At 36.3% G+C, this 24,579-nt stretch overlaps 1 protein-coding gene across 3 annotated transcripts in view; it reads right to left on the minus strand.

Annotated features, from left to right (window-relative positions):
• The window catches only part of EDEM3 (ER degradation enhancing alpha-mannosidase like protein 3), a 31,304-nt gene that overhangs the window by 4,134 nt on the left and 2,591 nt on the right, over positions 1–24,579 (minus strand). The window contains exons 2-20 of one of the 3 annotated variants that reach the window (XM_052800995.1): positions 24,501–24,546; positions 19,997–20,097; positions 17,351–17,390; positions 15,790–15,902; positions 14,922–15,075; positions 13,625–13,759; positions 12,364–12,469; positions 11,653–11,750; positions 10,200–10,325; positions 9,528–9,611; positions 7,910–7,993; positions 7,213–7,337; positions 6,551–6,716; positions 3,853–4,007; positions 2,911–3,064; positions 2,401–2,595; positions 1,901–2,066; positions 1,225–1,410; positions 318–365 (exon numbers count right to left, since the gene is read on the minus strand). In XM_052800995.1, the coding sequence (XP_052656955.1) occupies positions 318–365; positions 1,225–1,410; positions 1,901–2,066; positions 2,401–2,595; positions 2,911–3,064; positions 3,853–4,007; positions 6,551–6,716; positions 7,213–7,337; positions 7,910–7,993; positions 9,528–9,611; positions 10,200–10,325; positions 11,653–11,750; positions 12,364–12,469; positions 13,625–13,759; positions 14,922–15,075; positions 15,790–15,902; positions 17,351–17,390; positions 19,997–20,097; positions 24,501–24,546 (2,282 nt within the window). Of the gene's footprint in view, positions 1–317; positions 366–1,224; positions 1,411–1,900; positions 2,067–2,400; positions 2,596–2,910; positions 3,065–3,852; positions 4,008–6,550; positions 6,717–7,212; positions 7,338–7,909; positions 7,994–9,527; positions 9,612–10,199; positions 10,326–11,652; positions 11,751–12,363; positions 12,470–13,624; positions 13,760–14,921; positions 15,076–15,789; positions 15,903–17,350; positions 17,391–19,996; positions 20,098–22,660; positions 22,725–24,500; positions 24,547–24,579 lie in introns of those variants that run through there. The other 2 variants (XM_052800997.1, XM_052800996.1) reach the window with 2 other exon arrangements.

Genomic DNA, 24,579 nt, shown 5'->3' on the forward strand with positions numbered 1-24,579 from the left:
GAACTTCAATACCGGATTTTAAAGCACTCCCAGATCCACCAGGATCCCACATCTAAGCAAGCGGGAGACAGAGTTTCATAAGTTTACTGAACTGTGAATTAAAGAGACCCAAAGACAAAAACTCCCTCATCACATCCCCACTCAAAGCAACTACATATCTCAAGTACCGACTTAGCTTGTAATTTTACAACAGCTGTCCGATTTAACCATGCAGATTTCTCTGGAGTTTGATGTTTATAGCTAGTGTACAGGACATTAATGTTTCAGGACTTCTAGGAGTTTAACTGCATACGCCATGTTTAACACGGGATACTTACTGCTATCAATAATGTAGTTTGGAATCATTTTACCTTTAAAGATTGTTGCTGGGATTCCAAATGGAAGCACAAGGAGGGGGGAAGAAGCAGATATGGATTACAAATTCTCAAATGCAGAGCTATCTTTTGTATTTAGTATTTTGTTAGAGCAGCTTAACCATAGTTATAAACAGGAGGAATTTGTAAGCAGCAATCAAGAAACAACATTGTAGCTTTTGGCATTATCACCTTTGCAAATGTGCATAAAATAAATGCTGTCACTGGTTTACTAGAGATACTTGTTCTTACATACCCTGCTTGGACAAAGCAGTGCTATGAGGAAGGCTTACAAAAGGAAAACCTAGAATTTTCTGCCATATGCAAACATTTTAATTGGGAATGTATTAGCTTGCAATTTCCCTGTATTATACAATAAAAACTGCAAAATATCTGAGGTCAGCAGCCTTATTTCTCATGATAACCACTTCTCCTTAGATAAGCAAAATAGTTGTAACAGTTGTCTCTTTCCAGAATGTCACTGGGGAGCTTGATAAGAGAGAGGCATTTACAATGTAGGGCACTGAAAACACTTTTGCTATTCCTGACACCACTTCAAAGCCGATTATGACAAAAAGGGTTCAAAAGGAATCCAAAAGGCTGTATTTTCTCATTAGTCAAACTGACATTTACCTTATGAACAGCATTTCTGGATGTTAATGTTAACTTGGGGCAGGGAGCAGACAATGACACACCTCAGATAATGGCTTTCTTATGAAAAAAATAATACCAGTGTCAAAGAACAGAAAACTAGAGCTACCAAATAACACATTTGCACCTTTGGGTAGCAGTAGAAATCACTATTGTACATTTCACATTGTGCCACGGCACAGATGGAAGCTAAATTTGTATAAATAACCTCTGATCTTACCTCTGTCTTTTGCTTTATCAGAAAGGAGCACCTCCACAGCCTCATACTCCCGGATTGCATCCAGTATAATGTTTCCTTCTTTGTTGAAGAGGAAGAGCATGGGAATTGTGATATCATCTGTGTTTTTTCCATCACCAGCCATTTGGAAGAGAGGAGCTGTGTCACTACTGCTTCCCTCATTGTCATCTAGCCAGAGGCACACAAGAGGAAAAGCGGCAAGCCTCCTGTTAGGTAAACAGACTACAATTCTGAAGTTCAGCAGACTTTTTGAGCAGCTTTCTACTGCCCAGTCAGTTAAGAGGATCCCAGGTAGGAAACAGTAAGTTGGTTGTAAAAAGCAAAAAGCCAGCTTGTGTACTTGTTTTCCTTAACATTTGTATCTCAAGTCTTCCTCAGCAGTTAGTAGACAGCACTATTGCAACACTCAGTGATCCTTAAAATAACAACTTTTAATCTGCAAAAACAGTGACAATCACCCATCCCAATTTGTTTAGCTACACTTTCTGTGCAGAACCAGACAAAACCAAAACATCTCTTCATCTTCTGAAAGCACAATTTTTGTGTTGGAGTACTGTCATCTCTGAGAGTTTAACAGCTCTCTGGTATATTCAAATCTGTAAAATACAGGTTACATCTACACAAACTTAAGATTTTAAGAACTTAAAGTTTTATTTACCAATAACAATGCCTCCTATTGCTCCAGCTTTTTGAATGTTTCGTGCCTTTTCAGCAAACATACACTGGCCTCTCTGCATCAGAGCAATTTTCTCTTTCACTGCCTCAGGATTAGTGATCTCTGAGCATCCATTATATGGCTTAATGGTTGCAACAAATCCTCTTGTCTGTTTGGAAAAAAAAAAAACCCACCAGAAAGAGAATTAGAGCACTAGGTTCAAGCTTGCAAAAGATTCCTAAGCATTTTCATTTCTTCAGTTAATCTAATGCGTTTAGTGTTGTATTTTGTCAGTGCAGGCAATCTTTACCCTAACGCTGGAGTTCCAAGAAGCAAAGAATGACTGGGTGAAAACCTAATTCTCATATTCAGTGTCCCTGTCATTTTAACCACTGTAATCAATGGGTCACCCTCTAGTCGGCCACCTTGAAATAGTACCAGTACTGTAAAATTTAGGCTTGTGCAATAAGGAAAGTAACAGATCACATACATATCTTACATACCCCTGCTTTGTGTTTGGATAAGTCCATCCCAAATTGTGCTGGTCCAGCAGTCAAGACGACCCTGCCAAAGAATGGATGGGAAACAATTTGAACAGCACGAGGAGGTAGCTGTTGCTCTTTCTGTTGCTGACTGGAGAGTTCAATCATTTCTTGCATGAACCGTAAGCCATCTTCAGCATCAAGTGAACTTGCTGCCTGAGTAGTAAAGAAACGATAAACAGTTTCTTCTTAAATGTTTGAGAAACTTGAGAAAAAAAAAAATGTGAAAGTCAAAGTTATGTTTACTTGGACCACTGCTACAAAGATTTTAAAATACAGAGTGGATGCTCACTGGCACTCATTCATCATTTCAAATAAGGAAGTTAACCTTTTTGTGCCTCCATCAACCAAAAGACTAAAAGCATACAAACATATAAGACCTCCTAAACAAATGGAAATATCTCACACTGAAAGCTAGTATTTTCAGATAAGATGCTGTTGGCTACATCACTAAGTACTGTCAAGTCTTACTTGCACTGCATGCTGTACTAATTGTACTCTTCCATCCTTCAGATGAATCAAACTGACTCCCATCTTCTTCAGTATCTCCAAGTGTTCAGGATTACTGGCCATGAAATCTCTGGCTCTCAGTGGTGGTTTCGGTCCACTTCCCAAACTCTCTTCTCTGCCAAAAGATATTAAAGATCAAAGCTTTAAAAAACAGATTATTTTTAAAACATAACTCTCACGTTATTCCTACCACCACAAGATTAGAATTCTTTGGAATTGGAATAAAAATAATTTGGAATAATGTGGAGTACAAGCTTCACTAATGCAACTTCTCAGTCAAACTATCTTTTTTAAAAGTTGTCGATTTTATCAATAATTTTGTAGTGCAAAAAAGCATATGCAATGCTGCTAACAAACCTACCATACGCTAATCTCCCATTTCCAAATAGTCTGCATTATTGTAAGACTGACTAAAACCAATCTTCCTCATACAGCTGCTACTCAATTTTACTCATGAAGTAAAAATAGCAAAGAGGTGGTCAGAAGGATAAACTTCCTCAGCTTCAACAGACTGTCTTAAGTTCTTCAAAGTAGGTGAAGTTATGTATTGTAGCATGATTTGTTTACTACAAAGAAGAATTGCAGAACCATTCAAGAGACTACAGAAATTAATTTTACAAATCTGAGAGACATACTTCCTGTAATACCTGGGCTACAATTCCTACTTGGAATATGTGGCTCATTAAGCTACTTCTGCTTTGAAAGACTCGCCAATTCCTGCTGGAAATGAACTAAGTCTTGCTGATGATGCCAGAGAAAACATAACTGATTTTTCCCATAGCTAGGCTAGCCATACCAAAAGCAAAGCAAGCTCCAGTACACCTCGTACTTCTCCTTCCATGCACAGCAGACCCTATTCCACTCACTCCTACACTAACAAAAGACAGAAAATATTCATCTTACGCTCTGGAAATACCCCTAGGACAGCTCTTATCCACCACATTTTTCAAAGGTTCACGAATACTTTGAGCAAACATAGGGTCATTTGGGAAAAGAATCTGGGTGTTTGGACAGGTCCAGTCAAAGTTGCTGTCATCCAGCTCTGTGTATTCTGTAGTCTAAAATGAAAGATACAGATCACCTATTAAAAATGCAGGTTACATTTTTATACAAAGAAAATCAACAGATAGACCTACCCTTAAGTAACCTGTGTACGTGGGACGTACAGCAGCTGAACATAATAGATGTCCTACAACCACACAGATTTCAGGAATGAAGAATACATCACTCTTCTGTGCCACACTTTTGTAATAATAAAGGGTAACCAGTGCACTACAATCCCTTTCTACAGATAAATAAATACAGCACCAGTTCCAATTGTAACTTACCAAACTTGTATCCACAGTTTCCAGAAATTTTTTTCAGAAACAGCTAACCTCTGCTAGCAAACAGAACTTCTCAAGCCTGCTCATGACATAGCTAGTGCCCCTGTACTTTTATGTGCTGGACAACTAAAGGAAGTAGTTACAATTTCATTTGATACTGCCTTTATCTTGAGTGGACCAGTTGTAGGCCTTAGGTCATTCTTGCTTTGTATTACTAAGAACGTCACACCTTTTCATACAAACAAAAGATTGTCCTCCTCAGGAGCCACACAGATGAATCTATATATAAAATCAAACAATCTCTATTTTCAGAAAAGATGACAGAGTTATCAGTTGCACACATCACTGTTTTGTAACACGTGAAACCATGTGGAATATGTACAGTGATTTGGGGCCATATTTAGCCTGTTCTTAGTTTTGCAAATAACTGGTTGGATAACTGGCCAGTTAATTTTCCCACCTATAAAAATTAATGTAGTATTTATCTACTTGCAAAAAAATAATTAAAAAACCAAACCTGTTTGCAACATATTAGCTAACTAAAAATCAAGTATTTAAAGGCTCCCTAAAAAACAAGACCTAAAAAGGTATTAGTTTACCGGAATAAACGCTTCAAAGTACCTTATGCTCTTAGTGTGACAAATAGTAGTCACATCACTTAAGAAAGAAGATCTTGCAAGCACTACTGCAAGCATCAGCATAGTAAGACATGACCTTTCCTGTTTATGAGAATAAATACAAACAGGATGTTGGGTGGATACTACCAACTCTCTCACAGACATTTCAGCTTAACAGCACTGTGTTTATATTAAAAATAATTTACACATTCCATTTTTTCTTATCAATTTTTTTCTCCATCAGATAAATTCCATAAAAGAGTAACACTTGTCTTCACAGTCTTTTAGCCATTTAATGCATTTCATTGACACCATTTTCAATGGAACTTTCTTCCTTGTATTATGTACTTTAGCAGCTTTGACTTAAAGAGATTAAGAAAACTGCATTTGAACAATTTATCCTCTTTATTGGCCTTTTATTAACATTTGCAGTTCTCAAGAGGACTACATATGTTAGGCCAGCACTTCACACAGCATCAGCTGTGGAAATCCTGTCTGTCTCAAAAGTATCAACTTCTCATGTTGGGAACAAAAGTTATATAAAATGCTCCTTCAGACCCTTCAGAGAACTTCTTGCATAGTTTAAAAAACATAGCCTCCATTTCCAAAACTCAAAGACAAAACATGATAAATGCTCAAGGAAAGAACATTTCAGAGAGGGTGCAGGATCTCCACCATCAAGGAACATGAAAAACCAACCCCATGACCCATTAAATGTATTACCCACGTTAGACATTAAGAGCAAGTACTTAAAAATTTTTCACTGTCTAATGGTAGAGTCCATAAAACAGCGTGCTTTCTACTCAGTTTTAAGATTTCTCCAGAACACGTCTTGACAAACAACATGAGCATTTTTCCTCTGATCCAGGCTTTATTGTAAAACACATATTAAAGGGTAAAAATAGAGGCACACTAACAAAGGGGAATTTACATCCCTGAGGCCTTAGACACCTCTCTCTCCACTGTCTTATGCATTTCTTTTACTTGCCAGTAGTATTATTGCCTTAAAGATAAATTATGTCAGCTTACTGAGCACAAAAAAAGAGACTAGTATTTATGATGCTTCACGGCACAGTTGTATTACTATAGGTTATTTTGGAAGGTTAAGTAATTTATAAACCCATAAACGTTCTCACATTTACACAATAGATGCCTATTGCATGGACTAAACCAATTAAATATCCCAAAAGCTAGAGCTGTATCTTGTCTAACTTTCAACCTTTCAAAAAAACCTTTCAAAAACCTTTCAAAATTTGCCAAGGGTTTGTGTAGTAAAATAAGCAACAAAAACTTAGCATGTTGTTGCAAATGTTTTAGAAAAAATAATAGAAAATAAAGATGAAGACAAAAATATCATAGCGTGTTATTTTCAAATTTATACAGAGATGGGGCATGATTTTCTTTTTAAATATTGATATTATTCCACAGCTTTTTTTCCCCAAGATTCAGTGGTGCAGAATCCAGTTATGGAAACATTATTCATATTCATGTGACTGTCACTGTTAATATGATGAAATAGTTCACATTAAATGAAGTGTTAAAACTGGCATGCTTCTTCAAACTATGGTTTTTCCTGATTTTATTTCCATTTCCGCTCATAAAAAAAGGAACTGCTTCAAAGCACCACTAAAACTGATTTAAATTTGAGTTGTTACTTACTGTATTTTTTTTAGAGATAGTTTGGTTTGTGGTGGAAAGCCAAAGTGGTAATAGATGAGCTTCTGTAGTAAAGATATAATCTTCAATGTCGAAAATCATGTCTTCCTTATCAGCAAACAGCAGATAAAGATATTTAAACATCTCGGCCAGAAAGAAAGAGTCCATTCTATGGAAAAAAATGGATGTCCTTTAGGAATATCCCCTTTTCTCTAAAACATCAGTAAAACAAATACTCATATTTCTCCACCTCTGAAGACTTCATGACTATTATTGTTGAACTTAATTCCATTAGCATTCCTTCCACTTGGAAGAAACTATGTTTGGAGGGAAATGATTCAGCATGTTCAGTACAGAACAGCATTATAGAAAAAACAAATAAACCTCTTTAAAAACTCCTAGAATTGAAGTATATTTTGTTTGAAAGTAATTAATCTATTGCTCTGAGACAAATGAAACATTATTAAACTAAAAATATTCTTATGTAACAAACTATAAAACTATTGAAATAGTTTATAGACTATGACAAACAGGTAATTTAAGACTTGGTTATCAACTGAAGAGAGACAGCTACTCAAAAGTCAATTAATTCAATTATATAAACAGTGTAATTAGATTTTTTTGGTAATCTTTCTACGAAAAAAATAATTGCAAAAAACTTTTACCTGTCTTCATGACTTCCTGTACGAACATCCTTCATTGCAGCAAACCCACAAGGTACTCTTGCATACTTGTTCAAGTTTTCAATGAGTGTTTTTCCTACTTCTAGATAGTAAGGGTCACCAGTAGCCTATAAAAGAAATACAAACAAAAACCAAACCCAAACATATAGATGCACTTAGACTTACTGTACAATTAGCAGGTTTCGTTCTCCTAATGCTAATTTATTGATTCCATACCTTCTCAGACACCAGTAAAGTCCAATTTATTAATAGTGCTAAACAGTCACAAGAGAGACTTCTGAGATACTGCTGCATTACCTTTTCCAGATATGCAGATAAGCACATGGAAATACTTAGAGAAATGCAAGACATTTAGGCACTGCTCTTCTCTGCAAGGTACAGATGGCTTTTGCTCTTAGTCTCTAAGATCTCTTTAAGAGAGATCAGCAACACCTAAGTATCTTTAAAAATATGGGCCTTTGTCACTTAACAGTTTTCTTTCTAATTCTAGGCATATAAAAAAAATTCCTAGAACAATTTTTCATAACCAATACTTTCATCTTGTTTATATACAGAACTGGCTCCAGCAGATAAAATAAGCTGGAGTTACACTACTCATTCTATATTGAAATAAAACATCAACAAAATTCTAGGTGCTAGACAAAGTGACCAAAACTCAGAGGAATGAAAGTGATCTTACCTTATACAAGAAGTAAGTGCTTTCAGCAAATTCAGGCCTTAAAGGATGCTGAGCCCAGTGAACTCTAAAGTCTGTTGTGAATGCCTGAGGAAGAAAAAGAACAGACAAAAATAAATGCAAGAATGAAAACCAAACACAGGTTTATTTTGAATCCTACATTAACTGTATTACAACAGCTAAAGTACACACAACAGTGGAGGACTGAAAGCCCAACATCAATCTTGGGATGCTACAACCACATCTGTTCAGTTAGTACAATTTAAGGCCAAAACCTAAACCAGTGCTCTAGCCCACTTAGCATAAGTGAGATTTAAGCTTGTGTTAGTGCAGGAGTCCAGACACCACCCAGCCTCTTGACAAGTGTCCAGCAAGTGGAGTTCTGGCAAGAGGTGCCAGACGAGAACTTGCGCTCCAGACCCAGGAGGCAGCACGCAGCCTCCCATCGCTCCCACCAGCACAAGCACACAACTGCTACTGCAATCCAAACAAAGCAGCCTGTTGAAGGGCTGCTACATAGAGACCACCTGAACTTTGACAAAGACCATTTTTGCAAACATACCTGCCACCTGACACTTCCAGTGCATTAAACTGTCATTTCAGACTGACAGATGGTAAAGCAGCTGTTTCTAACATAAGAAAACTGACTTCTAGTCTGTGGTATATCTAAAATTTTCCTAGTCCATGTATTCACTCTTAATATGCACTGGCAAAAGCCACTTCTGTAATGGCTTACATTCACTACTAGTTCATACTAGGGTTTAAACTAAGTCTTTGCTAAAGAGGATGGCATATTGGCTTAAATACAACTAACTGATCTTTCAAAGTTTCCTTCATAAGCACAAAGCATGGAAAAAACAACCCCCAAAAACCCTAAAAAGCCAAATCATACCATTTTAAAAGCACTCAAAAAAAAAAAATCATTCTAGTGCTTAGAGAGCATTCTTTGGTCTCAATATCCACATTAGGTGAACATGATGTTAATTAAAATATTCTCTAAAAGAAATAAGCTTACACCAGAGGAAAGTAAAAATTAAAACTGGAGTCAGAAGCTTTATCATATATTCTGGATCATCACAAAATAAAGACACACACTTCAGCAGGTAAACAAGCCTTTGTGCAGAATTAACTTGCTCAAAGACTGCACTTGCAATATCTACAGGTAAGTTTGTGTACCTACTTTCAAGGACATTATGCAAAATGTCAGAACATTCTCTCAGAACAATTCAGTCTTTAGTTTCCCTCTTCGGGTTAATAAAGATGACTGACCTTTAGCATTAATGCTATTACGTTACTAAGCACCTACTACTACATATGCTTATACAAGTTTTACATACTAAAATGAGTCAAGGTCAATTTTGAAAGGCTGAAATATAAAGGCTAAACAATTATTAATAGCAGCAGCTTCCTATTGTGTTAATTACAGCATAACTGAAGGAAAAACATTTCATATCCAAAACACAGTTGTCATACATGCAGAATTGTAAATCACATAAGAATGCTGTGGAAATGAGCCTTTGGTTTAATAACACATATACCTACTATTTTTTCAAATAGATATCTGAGACTGCTCAAGTTGAGGTAAGAATCAGTTTACATGATCAAAAAATTACTACCTTACCTCTGGAAGAAAGTTATGCTTTTTTATAACCTGATACAGCATCTCATGAGTTTCAATAGCAGGTCTAATATCACCCTTCAGCACCTAAAATTAAATAACAAAATTAACACTAATTCACCATGCATAAGAATAATATTCAAAGTTAGGCACACTTGCTGTGTTCATGTAAAGCTACAGACCAATTTCTACATTTCCAGCAGACACATATTGTAATTATTACCCCCTTTCAGTGTAAGCCATACATATTCCATATGACCTTTTTAAGCAAAATCAGTGAGCTCATTAAGACTACTGCCTTTGTAGAAAAAGGATCTCTATCATTTACAGAGTACACCGGTGGAAATGTGATTTAGTTTGTCTTAAAGATGTAAATGGCACACAACCTAGAAAATTTGTCACTGGACTACTAAAAAGGCAGCTTAATATTAGTGTTTTCATGACTAGGAGTGAAGGAAGCAAATCATATGGACATACTTTTCTTGATACTCAACATAGCCAGAAATGCACGTTAACTTGTATCATAGCACTGAAGTGACAGGAGGAACAAGTACAGAAATCCTCATTCAGGATTTCTGAAAAATCAGATTACTAAGCTTGACTTATCAATATATCCAGCCTATTTAATTGTTTACTTGTTATTAAAATCATCTGCACGTGGGTTTTAAACCATACCTGCAATCCAGGGAAGAAAGCTAGCAAAGAATCCATCCAGGTCCTAGCATTTAGCATTGGTTTATGAATATGAACATCAAGAAGAAGAGGTGGTTGGCTAATGTATCTCATTATGGCATCGTAGTGCTGACAAACATCAGAAAAATCATAAGTTTATAGTATCAATACATTTTACAAGACAGACATAGATCACCAGACTATGGTGATATTTCAATGGGAGAACCAGTACTACACTCCCAATCATTATCACATTTGGCAATGCACAGTAATTTCTAGTTTTGCAAACTAAAAAGAAGTGTAGTAAATACTGAAAAGCTCCACAGTATTACACATGCAATACACATCACATTTTCCAAGTAATACACATACACAAAGATGTAATTCAGCAGCCACATGATAAACAACTATCACAATTAAGGCACATTTGGTTTGGCTGAATCTTTAAGCACGCACTAAACAAAGCTGAAATTACTTTCTCTGAACAAGAGAATTCTAAAGCAAATGCATCTCAGGAGGAGAAGGGGAAAAGGAGGTATAAAAAAAACCAACAAAGCAGCTGGACCTGATGGCTCAGAACAACTTTAAAACCCACTAGCTCACTTGTCAACTTGCTGACTTCCAGTTCTATACTCCCCAAGATAACTGCCTGCCTTGTTTTCTGAAGCACAGAAGGTACAATCATGAGCACACGAGCCAAATCAATAGGAAACAGTTAACAGACATAATTGAGGCAAAATATAATAATGGTGGCTGCTGGTTAGGAATATGAAATAATCATTACACTTAAAGTGTTGCAACAGGCCTTTAGCTACTGAATTATTCCAATTTTAATATTGCTTATGATATAAAATCATGCTATATAAAATCATGTTTTAAGATGTTTTTATAGGATATTGTTATTTTCAAAAGGAAGAATACTTTTATGAAAGAATAACGATGCTGACAAAGTTGCTTAGTAATCTTATGAATTTATTAATCTAAGTGTGTTTTTCAGCTTGTAAATATAATTAAATGTATACTGGGCCTTAGGATCTGCAGGGCAATGCAATCCAGACTTTGATTTTCAGATCTTTTTTGTTGCTCCAGGGCAGAAAGAAATTGTACCACGGCTTGTAACAAGAGGCCCCTTACATTGTTTTACAGAAACATTTGCAGTATTACACTCTCCAAGGTGATCTTGAAATACAGCTTCTCCTGTACTGGAAACATAGAAAAAGTTCCAGAAAATTCCAGTTTTCATTGGATGGCGTTAAAATAGCTGCTCAAGTGACAGTTCACCCAAGATTAGCAAGAACTTGTAGTAAAAAGACCTGGCACTAGACACATCAGCAGTCACAGAAATTCTGCTAAAGATCTCTTTCATAGGCTTCTCAGGCTAACAGCTGACTGACAATACAATTAGTCTTAAATTTGTCTTACAGAAGGCACAAACCTAAGCAAGGTGTTAACTTACCGTATTAAATCTTTCCAGGAAACTGTCATCTCCCAGCAAGACATAGGCTTTTAATAAATATTCATAATATGAATCTATTCCTGCTCCAACTCCACTATCTAGAAACAGCAGAAAATGAAAAGGTGGTTTTACTTTAAGTAGCTATATGGATATTTTCCTTTGGTTTCATTTTGATTTTAAAGGCTCTTTCAGTAAGAGGAAAAGCCTTCTATCACTAGAATTAAGGCACAGATGGATGCAGAGACACAATACCATATGTCTACACTAAAGGCTTTGCAATATCAGTGCACATATTAATATGAACAGACATGCATTGAAGCCAGTTGTTTCACTTTTCTCATATGAAAATATTTCTACTGGCTGCCATAAACAACCACAGTCCTATTTATATTTTTCCTATGTATTTATAGTAGAATCTCCAAAAATTTATCCCAAGGCATTCCCCTCTCAGTATTAAAGTGAATCAGAGAACACTTCCTTTGCAATGAATAAAACTAGTTTCTCTACCAAAACACCCTTTCAGAGCAAAGCCAGGCTTCATTGTAGCAGGTTTCTCCAGCACTGACATTATGTAACTCCACTTGCCTACGCCATTAATATTTATAAATAGTCTAGATAAGTGTTTTGGGGGCAGGTGGGGGTGTGTGTCAAGATTTTTTTCCCGCCCAAAACCACTTGTGGTCACTGATTCTGTGTCAGAATACCACACACCTTTGCGGACCCAGTCTCCAGTATGAATGTTAATAGTAACGCCCACTAAATTGCTGCTGCGCTGTCTCTTTTCCCAAATAAAATCAAGCGCTTTTCGTGCATACTCCTGCAACAACAAAAAACGCTCATTAAAGGAAATTAGAGAAACACAGATACTAAAGACTTATTATTTTGTTTATTGAATTAAGATCCTAGGAAGTAATAAGATGTTACATATCTAACAATTTTAAAACTCAGTATTATACACACTTAAATAGTATGAAGTTCAGTCCACATTTTATATAGTTATTCAGCTGCTGATTAGTAAGAATGGTGCTTGACTACACAACTATTTGCCAATACACTGTATGGTCGTAGGCAAGTCATATATCCTTCTGCATGGGTTTCCTACTCTAAAATTGTGCATACAGATGGGATAGTGTAACCTAATTAAAATATTTCAAGAAATATAACATCCTTAGAATCAAAATCACTATCTTTTCAGACATCTCAAGGTGGAGCAGCAACCCTTGTTCATTAGTATACAAGTTATATACATTCTTTTTATACACAAAATTAACTTCAAGTAACAACCTACCCAATAAAAATGGCTTTAAATCACCAAACACATGCACGGGATTTTAGGGGGCAAGTTTTACCAAAACACAGAACGCAGGCCCAGCTATGCTTCCACTGGGTTCCATGACATGAAATGAAATACCAGGCCCATACTGAAAGATTTTAAAAAAATTCTAATCTGAAAAAGAGCTTGCCTTTTTTTTTTTTTTTTGTATCAGATCAAAGAAACCATACCTGCCAGCATTTTCATTTAGCTTTCTGCTGACAATATAGCCTTAGGCAGGTCTTGCACATGCTCAGTGGGACTATAGAAGTGTGGGGATTTTTTTTTTTATTATTTTTTTTAAGCTGCATTTTAAGGACCAAGTGTCTCACTTTTCTTCTTACTAGTCCTGATCCCTCTACTCAAAAACTATGCAAGCATTATCGTTTAGCTACTCTTCAGTATATTTATCTTGTTTACTTCTGTATTACTACTTTCAAACAAAATTATTTCCTGTGGTTTTTTTTTTAAAAAAACCCCACCAAAACTTAGAAGAAAGCTCACAAACACAACAAATCTGAACACACAAACTTTTTGTGCAGAACAGCCAAGATGTGCACCCATTTCGTGAACTCAAAATTGTTTTTCCAAAATTACAGAAACGTAACAGAACACTAATGAATACCTAATCCAAAAAATAAGATATCATAGAAAGCAAACCTCAAATATAGATGTTCCTGTGAATCGGCTTAAAGCTGCAAACTCAAGGATCAAGGTACCCGCACAAGCTGTACAGGTATCAGTTTCTGTTCCTGTTCGTGCTTCTGGATGTCTTACACCAAATTTTAAGTTAACCTAGAGAAAAGTAGATATTATCATCTTTATTTTTACTAGCTGAAAGAATTTACACTCCCTTGATAATCAGTAGAGCAACTATATAATCTATGCTTTTTCTAAAGGTAAGAAAAAAAGACCACACAGCCCCCTTCAGTTTTGCTCTGCTTCACCACATACTGTCAACTCAAACATGCACATAAAGTTATCCAGAAGTACCCAAAATACTCAACCCTCCAAAACAAGTACTGGCCCAAATACCTGTTGCCCGGTTCACTAGACATTTGAATAAAAGAATACCACCCTGAAAATCTAATTGTAGCAATTTATTTACCAGCAAACCAAGAACTCGAAACATCACAAGTGCTCATGGAAATTCAGCTTTGTAAGTATCTTGCTACTCCTGGCTCCAGAGAATACTTACTAGATGGACCTGCTTTTGTTGTGGGCACAACGTAGCTTTCTGCATTCTGGATGGAGAGGGCCCTCTCAGCAGAAAATTGTCAAACCCTAAACATTTTGAGTTAGACATTTTCACTAGAAAAATGCTTATTTACTGAGCCTAGATTTTTAATTCATGGGAAAGTTTCCAATCAAAGCTACATGTCACAAACTCAATTGATGATGTGCGCTGGAAGTAGTTTTCTGTCATTCAAAGACCATGTACCATGCTTTGTTTGAATACGATGAAAGTTTTTACATTAAGTGAATATTTTTAGGTTACGGCTACCTTTGTTCTCTTATAAAAATGTGGATGTAGACCATGAAGATTAATCAGTTTTGTGCTAAATTCACAAGCATGTGCTTGCAAGTTGCTCTTTCACTGTCTTAGTGAGAGATATGCACCAAAACAAAAATTACTCTCCTCAGCTACTTGGTGGTGCTTACAGTAGCAGGAAGCAAGAAATCAGTAGACAGTGATTAGACAAGATTTCTCTTGTTACTCTTTACCCAAAACAATGTATATTAGAATTTTCAGAGCTGGAAATGTAGAGAATCAGAGAGCCTAAGACTTTATTTTAAAATACCAGGTATCGTGTACTACAAATGAGCAATTTATCAGCTTTTGATTTTCTGTATACTTAATAAATATACAAGTGATTTTAGAAACAGAGATAAAAACAAAACAACAAGAATTTTGCTTACAGAAGTAATCCTGAATTGCAGAAACGAGAGAACTTACTCTTGGATAAGGGAGACCGCTAGTGGTGTTAAAAGCAGGTAAAAGCTTGTAGCCTAGTTCCTTTGCCATGTGCAGAAGTTCACCATTGTACCACTGCATATATTCACCTTTTTCTTTCAGCATAATTGCTACTGAATGCCCACCTAGGAGACCTCTAAACACAAGAAAAATTATCCACATCTCAAAAGGTATATTCATCTGAATAGCAATGCAAAAATTTCTACTATTTAGATGACTATGTACATAACTGTGCTATATTCACATGGCCCTAATTTTCAGAAATGCTGAGCAGACGCAACTCCCAGTTAGAATCAAGGTTAGCTGCCAGTATTTGGGGAGCAATTCATGTTGTTTAGGACTCAGTCCTAAACTGTAGAGGAATCATTGATTCATCAATATAGTTAGTCAAGAATAACAAACCAATACCTCTAAAATTGCACGTCATAGCTTAAAACTAACCTGCTCTGACCGTGCGTTGAGCAGCAAGTTGGACTAGAGACCTCCAGAGGTCCCTTCCACCCTGAAATAATCTATTACACTAAGTATCAAAGTGTTCTATCCATTAAATCAAGTATTGAACAGTCTAAAAACTGTTTCCATTAAGAAAAAACACTGCTACCTCAGCATGGACAATTTTTTTAAATCAAAAAAGCTACGCCTGCAGCAGTTAGATAGGGGTCAACTTGATTCAGTACCACTGCATCAATTCCTGTCTATAATTTTAAAACCTTTCTTAGGGCACATGTCAAGCTATGCTGACAAAGCCACAACTGTTTTAAATGAGGTGAAATAGCACAGAAAGGTATGCCTTAAGGACATTTAGCTAAAGCACACATTTTTAAGTTTTGAAAACATAAAAGTTACTCACCCAAGGACTCTTATGTTGGTTTCAAAGACAGATACAACTATGTCGTTATCTAAATTAACATCCTTTATTACTTTTTTTACAGCCTCTTCAAACTCTTTGGTTTTATTTAACACCTGGAATACAAATGTAACCAGGTGTTTAGGTTCCAACATAGCTAATACAGTCACACTCAGGTATAGAAGAACAAATGCAATGAATTAAAAAAGAAAGCATTTAACATGCCTTAGATTGATATTCTGGTCCTGCAGGGGCATACTCTGATACAGTGCAAACAGACATTAGTATTATTGTTTTCCTCATGAGATACATAAAAGAGAATAAAAGCTGTACACAAAGAATAAAGTCACTGAGAATGTACCTAAGCTATTAGCCAGGGATTTATTTGTTTGTTCCTTCCTCTACTCGCACGCCATAACTGTAGTGCGACAGGACTCAGTGGGCTGCAGGCTGTGCTGGCAGAGTGGGAAAAGACTGGCCTGCTCTGATGCCTCCAGTTTCACAGAGGCCTCCCTCCTATCCACAGACTAAGCAGCCACATAGTAAGTTCCATGAATCATCCTAGCAGCCTTCCTCCTCCCAACAGTTTCCTTCTTGTGCCTGAAGAACAGCTTGGGCACTTCCTACAGATGTTCTTTCACACTGACTTTCTTTTAGTTCAATCAAACTTTAAGAATCTTTGTGACTTATCCAATTTGTTATCATAAGTGCCTTTAAATTCCACAAGTGTTAATCCTGCTCTAAGACAAGAAAACAATAAAATACAATAATCCATTTGAGTGTCCAGTAGAGACTGGGAGTTCCAGACTCCACATTTTCAACATTTGTGGTCCTGATTCAAGAGACAAGGGTCATCTCACAGCACATCATAAAAAGGGAACAGCTGTCAGAGAAAAAGCATTATATGATTCACACACCAAATCAGCACAGTAAGGATTTTCAAAACTTTTTACATTTACCTGTAGATGTGAATGGCCAAAAATTCCTGATTTCTGAACTCTATCTTATGATGACAAAACATGTCAAAGGGATTGAAATCTAATGAAAAGTAGTTTATTAATGATTGGAATCTTTTAATAAGAGATGGAACCTAAGAAGTTTGGCAACATTTCCTGGCAAACATGTCCAGGGTTGCGTTTTTTTAACAAATATTTAGGTGCATGCAAATTCATCCATGAAACAAGTATGTACAATTTAAAAACAAATTAATTCAGTAGGTATTAAGAGGGTTTCACCTATAAGTCGGCATGTTGCTTTAAACTATAATGGGAAGCAAACTCACATACTTTTTTGTTAAGTTAGCGCCCAAGAAAAGCAAGATAAGAAAGCATCAATGAAATGTGAAGGAACTGTTCTAGTTTTCTTTTTGCAACAAACTCCAAACACCACCATCGCAGCACTTGAAAGTTCTTACGAGCAATAGCCACTTCAAACGGATAGCCAGAGATCAAAGCTGAAGAAAAATTAGTAGTTTTTATGTATAATTTAACAAAATAGAAATCTAAAAATAAGTCAGAAGCCAATCTTTTTGTTTTATCAAAGTTCATCAATAGATTAAACTTACCACAAGAGTGTCCAAGGTATCAATCAAGGTCAGTGAAAATCTATGAAACAAAATTTAAAACAGATTTACTATAGACCTGTATGTGTAGAAATTAAATAATTTTTAATAGTAACCAATACCATGGAAGGAACTAAATTCTCACAGACAACTAGCTGCTAAAAAATAACACCCTACTAAGTTTCTTCCCTTTGTTAGTGACCAGAATAGGAGCTGACTGGAACAAGCTACGATTACAAAGATACCTTTATTTACTGCAAAGCTTTCAAACTTCTTGTAAGCAAATTAAATTTTTATTTCTAGTCTCCAATCAAATCTACTAAAAAACCCAGTAGAATTGTTCAAAGTCTTTTTCCAACCTCTTTTTTTCTTTCTTTTTCAAAAAACAAAGAATGTTGACTTACTAAGCGTAACAATAAAAAGATTGAGGAAGATCAAAAATCGTTCCAAGCTAAATTTCTCCTACCAGAAACTGTTCCAATTACCTACTTCAGAAAAAGCTGCTATTTGTTGCAATCAAACTCAATGTTAAAATTAGTGGTGAAAGACTAAAGAAAATGTTATTTTGTTATGAAACTTCTATGTGGGATAAAATGGAACAGGAAAAGGTACAATAAAGGGCAGTAAGTGAGGGCTGAAGGCACGTACCAGCTTCTGTACTAGGAACTAGTGAACAGACTAACACTCTTCAGCCTGCAAGAGTAAAAGCTTAAGCATCATTATACGAAGATTTTAAAATTGCACATGGCATGAAGAAAGTGAATGAGAATCTGCCATTCACTATTTCTCACAGTTAAGTTTCACCTGATGCTATCCAGTGGTAGCAAGCGGCAGGCTTAAAATAAAAAACTACTTATTCCATAAAAAAAGAACATCAAGTCAGATCCATACTATTGGAAACAGGAATATCACAATAAGGCTTGTCCCGTTTGTACATTCTTCTCTAGGCCTGTTCTAGTGCATACCAAGCTGAGTGGACCTTTAGCCTAACCCAATAAAATTGCTCTTATGTTAAGAAACACACACCACGCATAGAACAGATTTTACAGAATAGGATGGTATTAAAATTGAAACCTTTGGAAACAGATACAACTGCCTATTGAAGAACAAGTGTCAAGAATTTAAGCAAGTACCCAATGTTTTAGACCCTGTAGGCAACATATGACTATGCATGGAGCATAATGAAATTCTAATTAAGTGATCATATATTATAATTTTCTTCAATTTGTAAAGATATAACGGCATTCTGTGAGTGTCGTTCTACAAGAGAAAGAGATTAACTAGCGGCTATGCACAGCTGCGTAACAAATACACAGCTTCTTCCATACAAAAGCAGAGGAGATTATGCATTGCACAGCTGTAGAGAAGGCTGGTGTACAAGCATACTCCCTAGCCCTCCAGGGAAACAGAATTGACCTAGCTGTCTCACCCTGTCATTTTGTGATTGCAAAGGCTTGTAGAGAACATGACTGATGAGCCAGCCGGCAAGAAAAAGGATTATATAAGAAATCTGATAAATACTAATATAACTAATTATTAGGAACAGAAAAAAGCATGTATACAGAAAAATAATACGTAAATACTTACACTATTCAATGCATCTAAGGGGCTGAATGGTATTTTTATTCAAATGATAGTATGTTACTATAGGAAAAAAGGTCATTAAAAAGAATGCATGACCAGGATTGAAAATACATTTTCTTGACACTTCTTTCTCATCAGTTGTATCTCTCAATACCCCCAAAGCAGCAGGCTTATATAGGAATCTCCAGACTAAGGAACTTTTGTACATAACAAAAAATAACCAAAATGACATGCTCAATATCATGGTGTGAATAGAAGTAGTATTTAAGACAAGGACTTCAGCTTTGATTAACACTATTCTGCTTAGAGACACCAAGCAGTTATACCAATAAAAAAAAGACATCAGATATTTGTTGTTAACTATTTGCTCTATAAACATAAACTGCACACATACAGACAACAAAGGAATCAATTACAATCAGATTTAGAGTAATTAAACTTTGTCTTTGATTGTTCAATTTAACATGGAGAAAGAGTCCTTAAATCTATATTTTGCTGGCCAAAGGATCAGTCCCTTGTATTATAAGTTATCATAAAAGAAAAAATATGAAGAATTTCCATATCTGAAATGATGTTTTATACTTTGGCAAAGGCCTCAGGCTACCACACACATGATAATCATTTGACTAATGATGTTTTCAGAGAGCTTTCTACCAAAAAAAAAAAAAAAAAAAAGCATTTTAAATATCACTTATAAGGCCAGCATAATTGGTAACAGTTTACTGTTCTGTGCAGCTGATAATTAACCCTTATAACCTCTATTGAGCAGTCAAATTTACTAATACCGTAAATGTCAGCTCACATTTGGAACACTTTCCTATGGAAAATACTTGGAGAATGATTTAAAAAATTATCTTTGGATTTCATTCACTGGTCAATTCTCTTTTTCTGATTAAAGTACAATTTCACATCGGTTAATATCATGGGAAGAAACAATAAAAGTAAGTATTTCTTACTAATGTAAGTTTCTGGACATGTCAACTGAACAAACAAGTTTTATGGGCTGCAAATTGTATTTAGATTCCTACATGTTTACATGAGACAGTAACCATTTCAAACACTAACTTTCCCAAGGCATCATCCACATCCCCTCGACTTGGTTCCTGACCCCGTACTCGTCCACGACAAGTTAAAGGCATGAGTTCATCAGCTGGATACGCATGATCCTGTAGGGATACAAAACAAGGGAATACGTTACAATTGTTACAGTCATTTCACCAAGTCTTCAGAGCTGGTTAAAAGGAAGCCCCATTACTGTACTTCCAAAAAACTGCATGACAATCACAGAATCTCTGAGGTGCGAAAGGACCTCTAGAGGTCCCCTTGTCCAACCCCTCTACTCAAGCAGGGCCATCTAGACCCAGTTGCCCAGTACTGTGTCCAGACAAGTTTTGAGTATCTCCGAGGATGGCGACTCCACAACCTCTTTGGGTAACCTGTGCCAGTACTCGGTCACCTTCACGGTAAAAAAGTGTTTCCTGATGTTCAGAGGGAACCTCCTGTGTTTCAGTTTGTGCCCATTGCCTCTGGTCCTGTCACCGGGCACCGCTGAGAAGAACCTGGCTCCGTCATCTTTACAGCCTCCCTTCAGGTATTTATATACAGTGATAAGATCCCACTGAGCCTTCTCTCCTCCAGGCTGAACAGCCCCAGCTCTCTCAGCCTTTCCCCATAGGAAAGATGCTCCAGTCTCTTCATCATCTTTATGGCCTTTCATTGGACTCTGTCCAGTATGTCTGTATCTCTCTCGTACTGGGGAAGCCAGAACTGAACACAGTACTCCAGGTGTGGCCTCACCAGTGCCAAGCAGAGGGGAAGGATCACCTCCCTTGATCTGCTGGCAATGTTTTGCCTAATGCAGCCCAGGATACCATCAGTTGCCTTTGCCACAAGGGCACGTTGCTGGCTCATGGTCAACTTGGTGTCCACCAAGACCCCTAGGTCCTTTTCTGCTGAGCTGCTCTCCAGCTGGGTGGCTGGAAATGATTAAACTGTGAACAGAGCAACAGGACCTCTTTCTCTCTAACCTCCCGGAAAAGTCTGGAATAACTAAAAGCACATCCAAAAAAACCCCACCAATTAACTTGAACAGATAATTCTGTGCTTTCTGCAACAAGGTGCATATGACATTTCCTATAATGTCTCTTAGGCAGGAATTATCATCTCAAAGATGAGTTTAAAACCTAAAACTAATGCAGGCATTATCAAGTGGCTGGTATTTCATGGAGAAATTAGTGTGAATTAGACTTGGAAGTCACTTTGGAAACATTTCCAAGTGAACACAAGCAACTCAGGGTCACACTCAGTGACAAATAACAGAACTCACTTAGAAGGTAAAATAATAAACTGGTAAATCACTACACAAGGCATAACAAAAGATAACACACAAAAAAGCTTAGCAAGACTGAGCCTTTTACAAATATAACATTTTTTTTTAAAGAGAGAGAGACATTGCTAGATTTCTTTTGGAAAAGCAACAGTTACTTTCCATATTTCTAGAAAAAGCACTCTGCAAAGCAAGCATTGCAAAGTATTGTAATATTATTTCTTGTCAGTCAGTCAGAAATAACATGAGTGGCACCATTGCCTAAGTCAGGCACACTGAATAAAAGGCCTGTTCTTCCTATTGTCTCCCAAGTCAATGCAAGTTTCATAGGTTTAAACTACCACCAAAATAGGATATCAAATGAAATAGACACAGATTTGAAATACATCATTGTGCAATTGGAGAGGTTTACTGAAAAATTTTCACAGTGGCCAATGATATTAATAAAGATGAATCTTAAACATATCTAATTTCAACAGACATGCATGAAATTGCCTCTCTGTTAGAAGCCCAATACAAGTGATTTGGGATGGAGCTTCTCTCTTTTGATTTCATCAGGAAACTGGCTGCTGTACTGTACCCTCCAGTTTTACTTTTAGTGGAGAACCAACATGTGGCAGGATAAAAAAAGTTCAATAACTGCACTGAAACTGCAAGTAAACACATTCAAAGTCTTTCCAAATATATGGTACAAAAATAATCTATATTCAAACATGAAATAAAGAGGAAAAGAAGGAACATTCGTCCACAAATAAACAGCTCTTACAGCAACTTCTTTTGAAACTGATGTTTTATTTCCCTGTCTACCACTCTCCCAAGTGTTTTGGTCTTTGCACAACTCTCTGTTCTCCTCAAGTCCAACTACAAAAGCCAGAATCTAGATCATTTTAATGTGGCTTAGATGTTTCTGAATATCCGTGCAAAGTATTCAGAAAAACAGATTTAAAAAGTACACGACAAAAGCAATGTCAAAACTAAGATCTCTGGCTTAAATTATGGAGAAAAAAGGTGATAAAAATTCTGGATAAAATGGACTTTTAGTCTTACAAAATCATAAGGAACTAGAAGCACTTTGAAAAATAAAAGTTTGCTTATTCTCTTTCTAGAGCAGGAAAGGCTACTGGGTCAAGTGATTTCCCAACTTGTAATTTCTCCCCTTTCAAGTAACCTCAAAGGAAGGTAGCAAGACCCATTAAATATAAAACATGGCACAAATGTTACAATAAACATACTTCTGGAAGATACTATACAAATGGAGCTCAACAGATACTTTGGAATTTCTACACATTCTGACTGAACAGATGATCGTATTGCCTAATGTCAGGACTGTACATTCAAGGCAGCACAGTACTTGAATAATGAAAAAAGACACATCGCTACTAGTGCTGTAAACCAAGAAATACCTGCTGGCCTCAAGTGACTGACATTTTCACATATTCTTTCTGACAGTCAAGAAAAAAAAATCCTGAAGGACTGAAAAAAAAAAGCAGCTTTTTACTCAAAGCTCCTGGTAGCAACCAAAAAAAAAAAAAAAAGACAAGGGAGTTCCCCCCGTGCATGCAAACATGAATTTTCGGTCTTCTAAATACACAAGTCTAAAATGCATATTAATAGAAACAGAAAATCAAAACTTTTCAGCTGGCTGTTTCAAAAGCAGCTGCAAAAATACTTAATTCTCTTGCTGTCAGAATCAAGTCTGATACCCTAATCTTTTCTTCAACTTTAAACAAACAAGTCATATGTCTCTGTTTGTTTAGTGCTCTGGCATACGTGGCAAGTAAATATCCTTTTGGCTTCAAAGTTTCCAGGATAGCTGAAGTCATTCTTTTTCATCCAGAATTTTCTTGCTTCAGACGTAGTAAGACACCTACCAGTTACCAATTTATCACACAATGAACAGCAGGAGCACAGATCCTGTCTACTGGCATGTAACATTTTATCTAATTTTGCCAAATATGTAACAGCTTTTACTTCAGAATGCCATGGGAAATTCAAGCCAAGTGTTTTTCAGGGAACCAGGTCCCAAGTAACTAGTTACAAATTATCACAAAAAAGCCTGATGCTTGTTAAACTGCTAAGGTGTCAAAAGCAAAAGCTAATGTTAAAAACTACACCCACTTTGAAAATGCTGTTGCTTGGCTTTTTATCCATTCTAGAGTTCTATAACTCTCAGGTACTGCATAAACTTGTAACTCACAAGCTTTTAAGCTTGTATTACATATTAAAGCGTTAAACCATCATACAGAAACTGGGACGTGTGGCAAGACACTGTCAAGAGACAGGAGTTTGTCCTGCAGGAACTGGTGCAACTTAAAAAAGAGGTGTTTCTGCAACAGCCACAAAGAATGTATAAAAAGATTGTTAATGTAAACTCAGTAAGAATGCATCTTTTATATTTATCTTATTCACATTTACAGTTTCTCCTCAGAATTGCATTACTTATAGCACATTTGAAAGTAATTATTACTTGAGGAAAGTCAGTCCACTCTAAGTAATTCTTTATTCTTAATCATATCTAAACTAAGCTAACTTATTTCAAGATTGATTAGAGTGCAGAATGACTCACATATCCAGAACATGAGGACACCTGCACAGAAAATCACAAGTCATATTAAAAGAAACTAGTGAGTTTGGCTCACTGTCATGTGACAGTCACATACTCAGAAGAGACTATAATGCGTAGATATGACACAAGATCCCCTTTTTGTTCTACTTTGTTCTACAAACAGTGTTTGTTTGCAAAAGAGCTACCAAACTGCATCTAACATATCTTACCACAGAAGAAATACTGTACATAAATTTTACCTACAAAATAAGTAAGAACAATTTGTGTTCTCCAGAATCCGAAGACTACAGACAGCTCTTCTTGAGCTTCCTTTACCTCATATTTTTAGGCATCTGGAATTTCAAACCAAATACTTTACCAAAGATGAAAACCGTTCATAGCTTGACTTGAGATAAACTGGTTTGAGAAAGATCAGGCACAGATTAACAGAGTGACTGCCAGCAATTCCTAGCTACCATTCTGAAAGCCATCATAAACCTCCTGACGCTGCTCTTCCTGAAAGTAACATTTGTTCGTTTCTTTTTAAAGGCCATACAGGTGCTTTTATTTATTTTAGCTTTGTTTTCACCCCTACTTCCCTGCTATTTCTCTAGAATGTCATGTACTGTAGGTTGCTTTCTCTCCCAGGTCAGCAATAACAACTCCAAAAAAATTAAGCAAACAAGTGTTTTACTTACCATATAATTGCTATATGCATGATCAAACATTTCGAGCACTTGGTTTCTAAAAAAGAAAAAAGAAAAAGCATTAGTGGTC

This window comes from Harpia harpyja, chromosome 11, assembly GCF_026419915.1.
Source record: "Harpia harpyja isolate bHarHar1 chromosome 11, bHarHar1 primary haplotype, whole genome shotgun sequence".
Taxonomy (NCBI): domain Eukaryota; kingdom Metazoa; phylum Chordata; class Aves; order Accipitriformes; family Accipitridae; genus Harpia; species Harpia harpyja.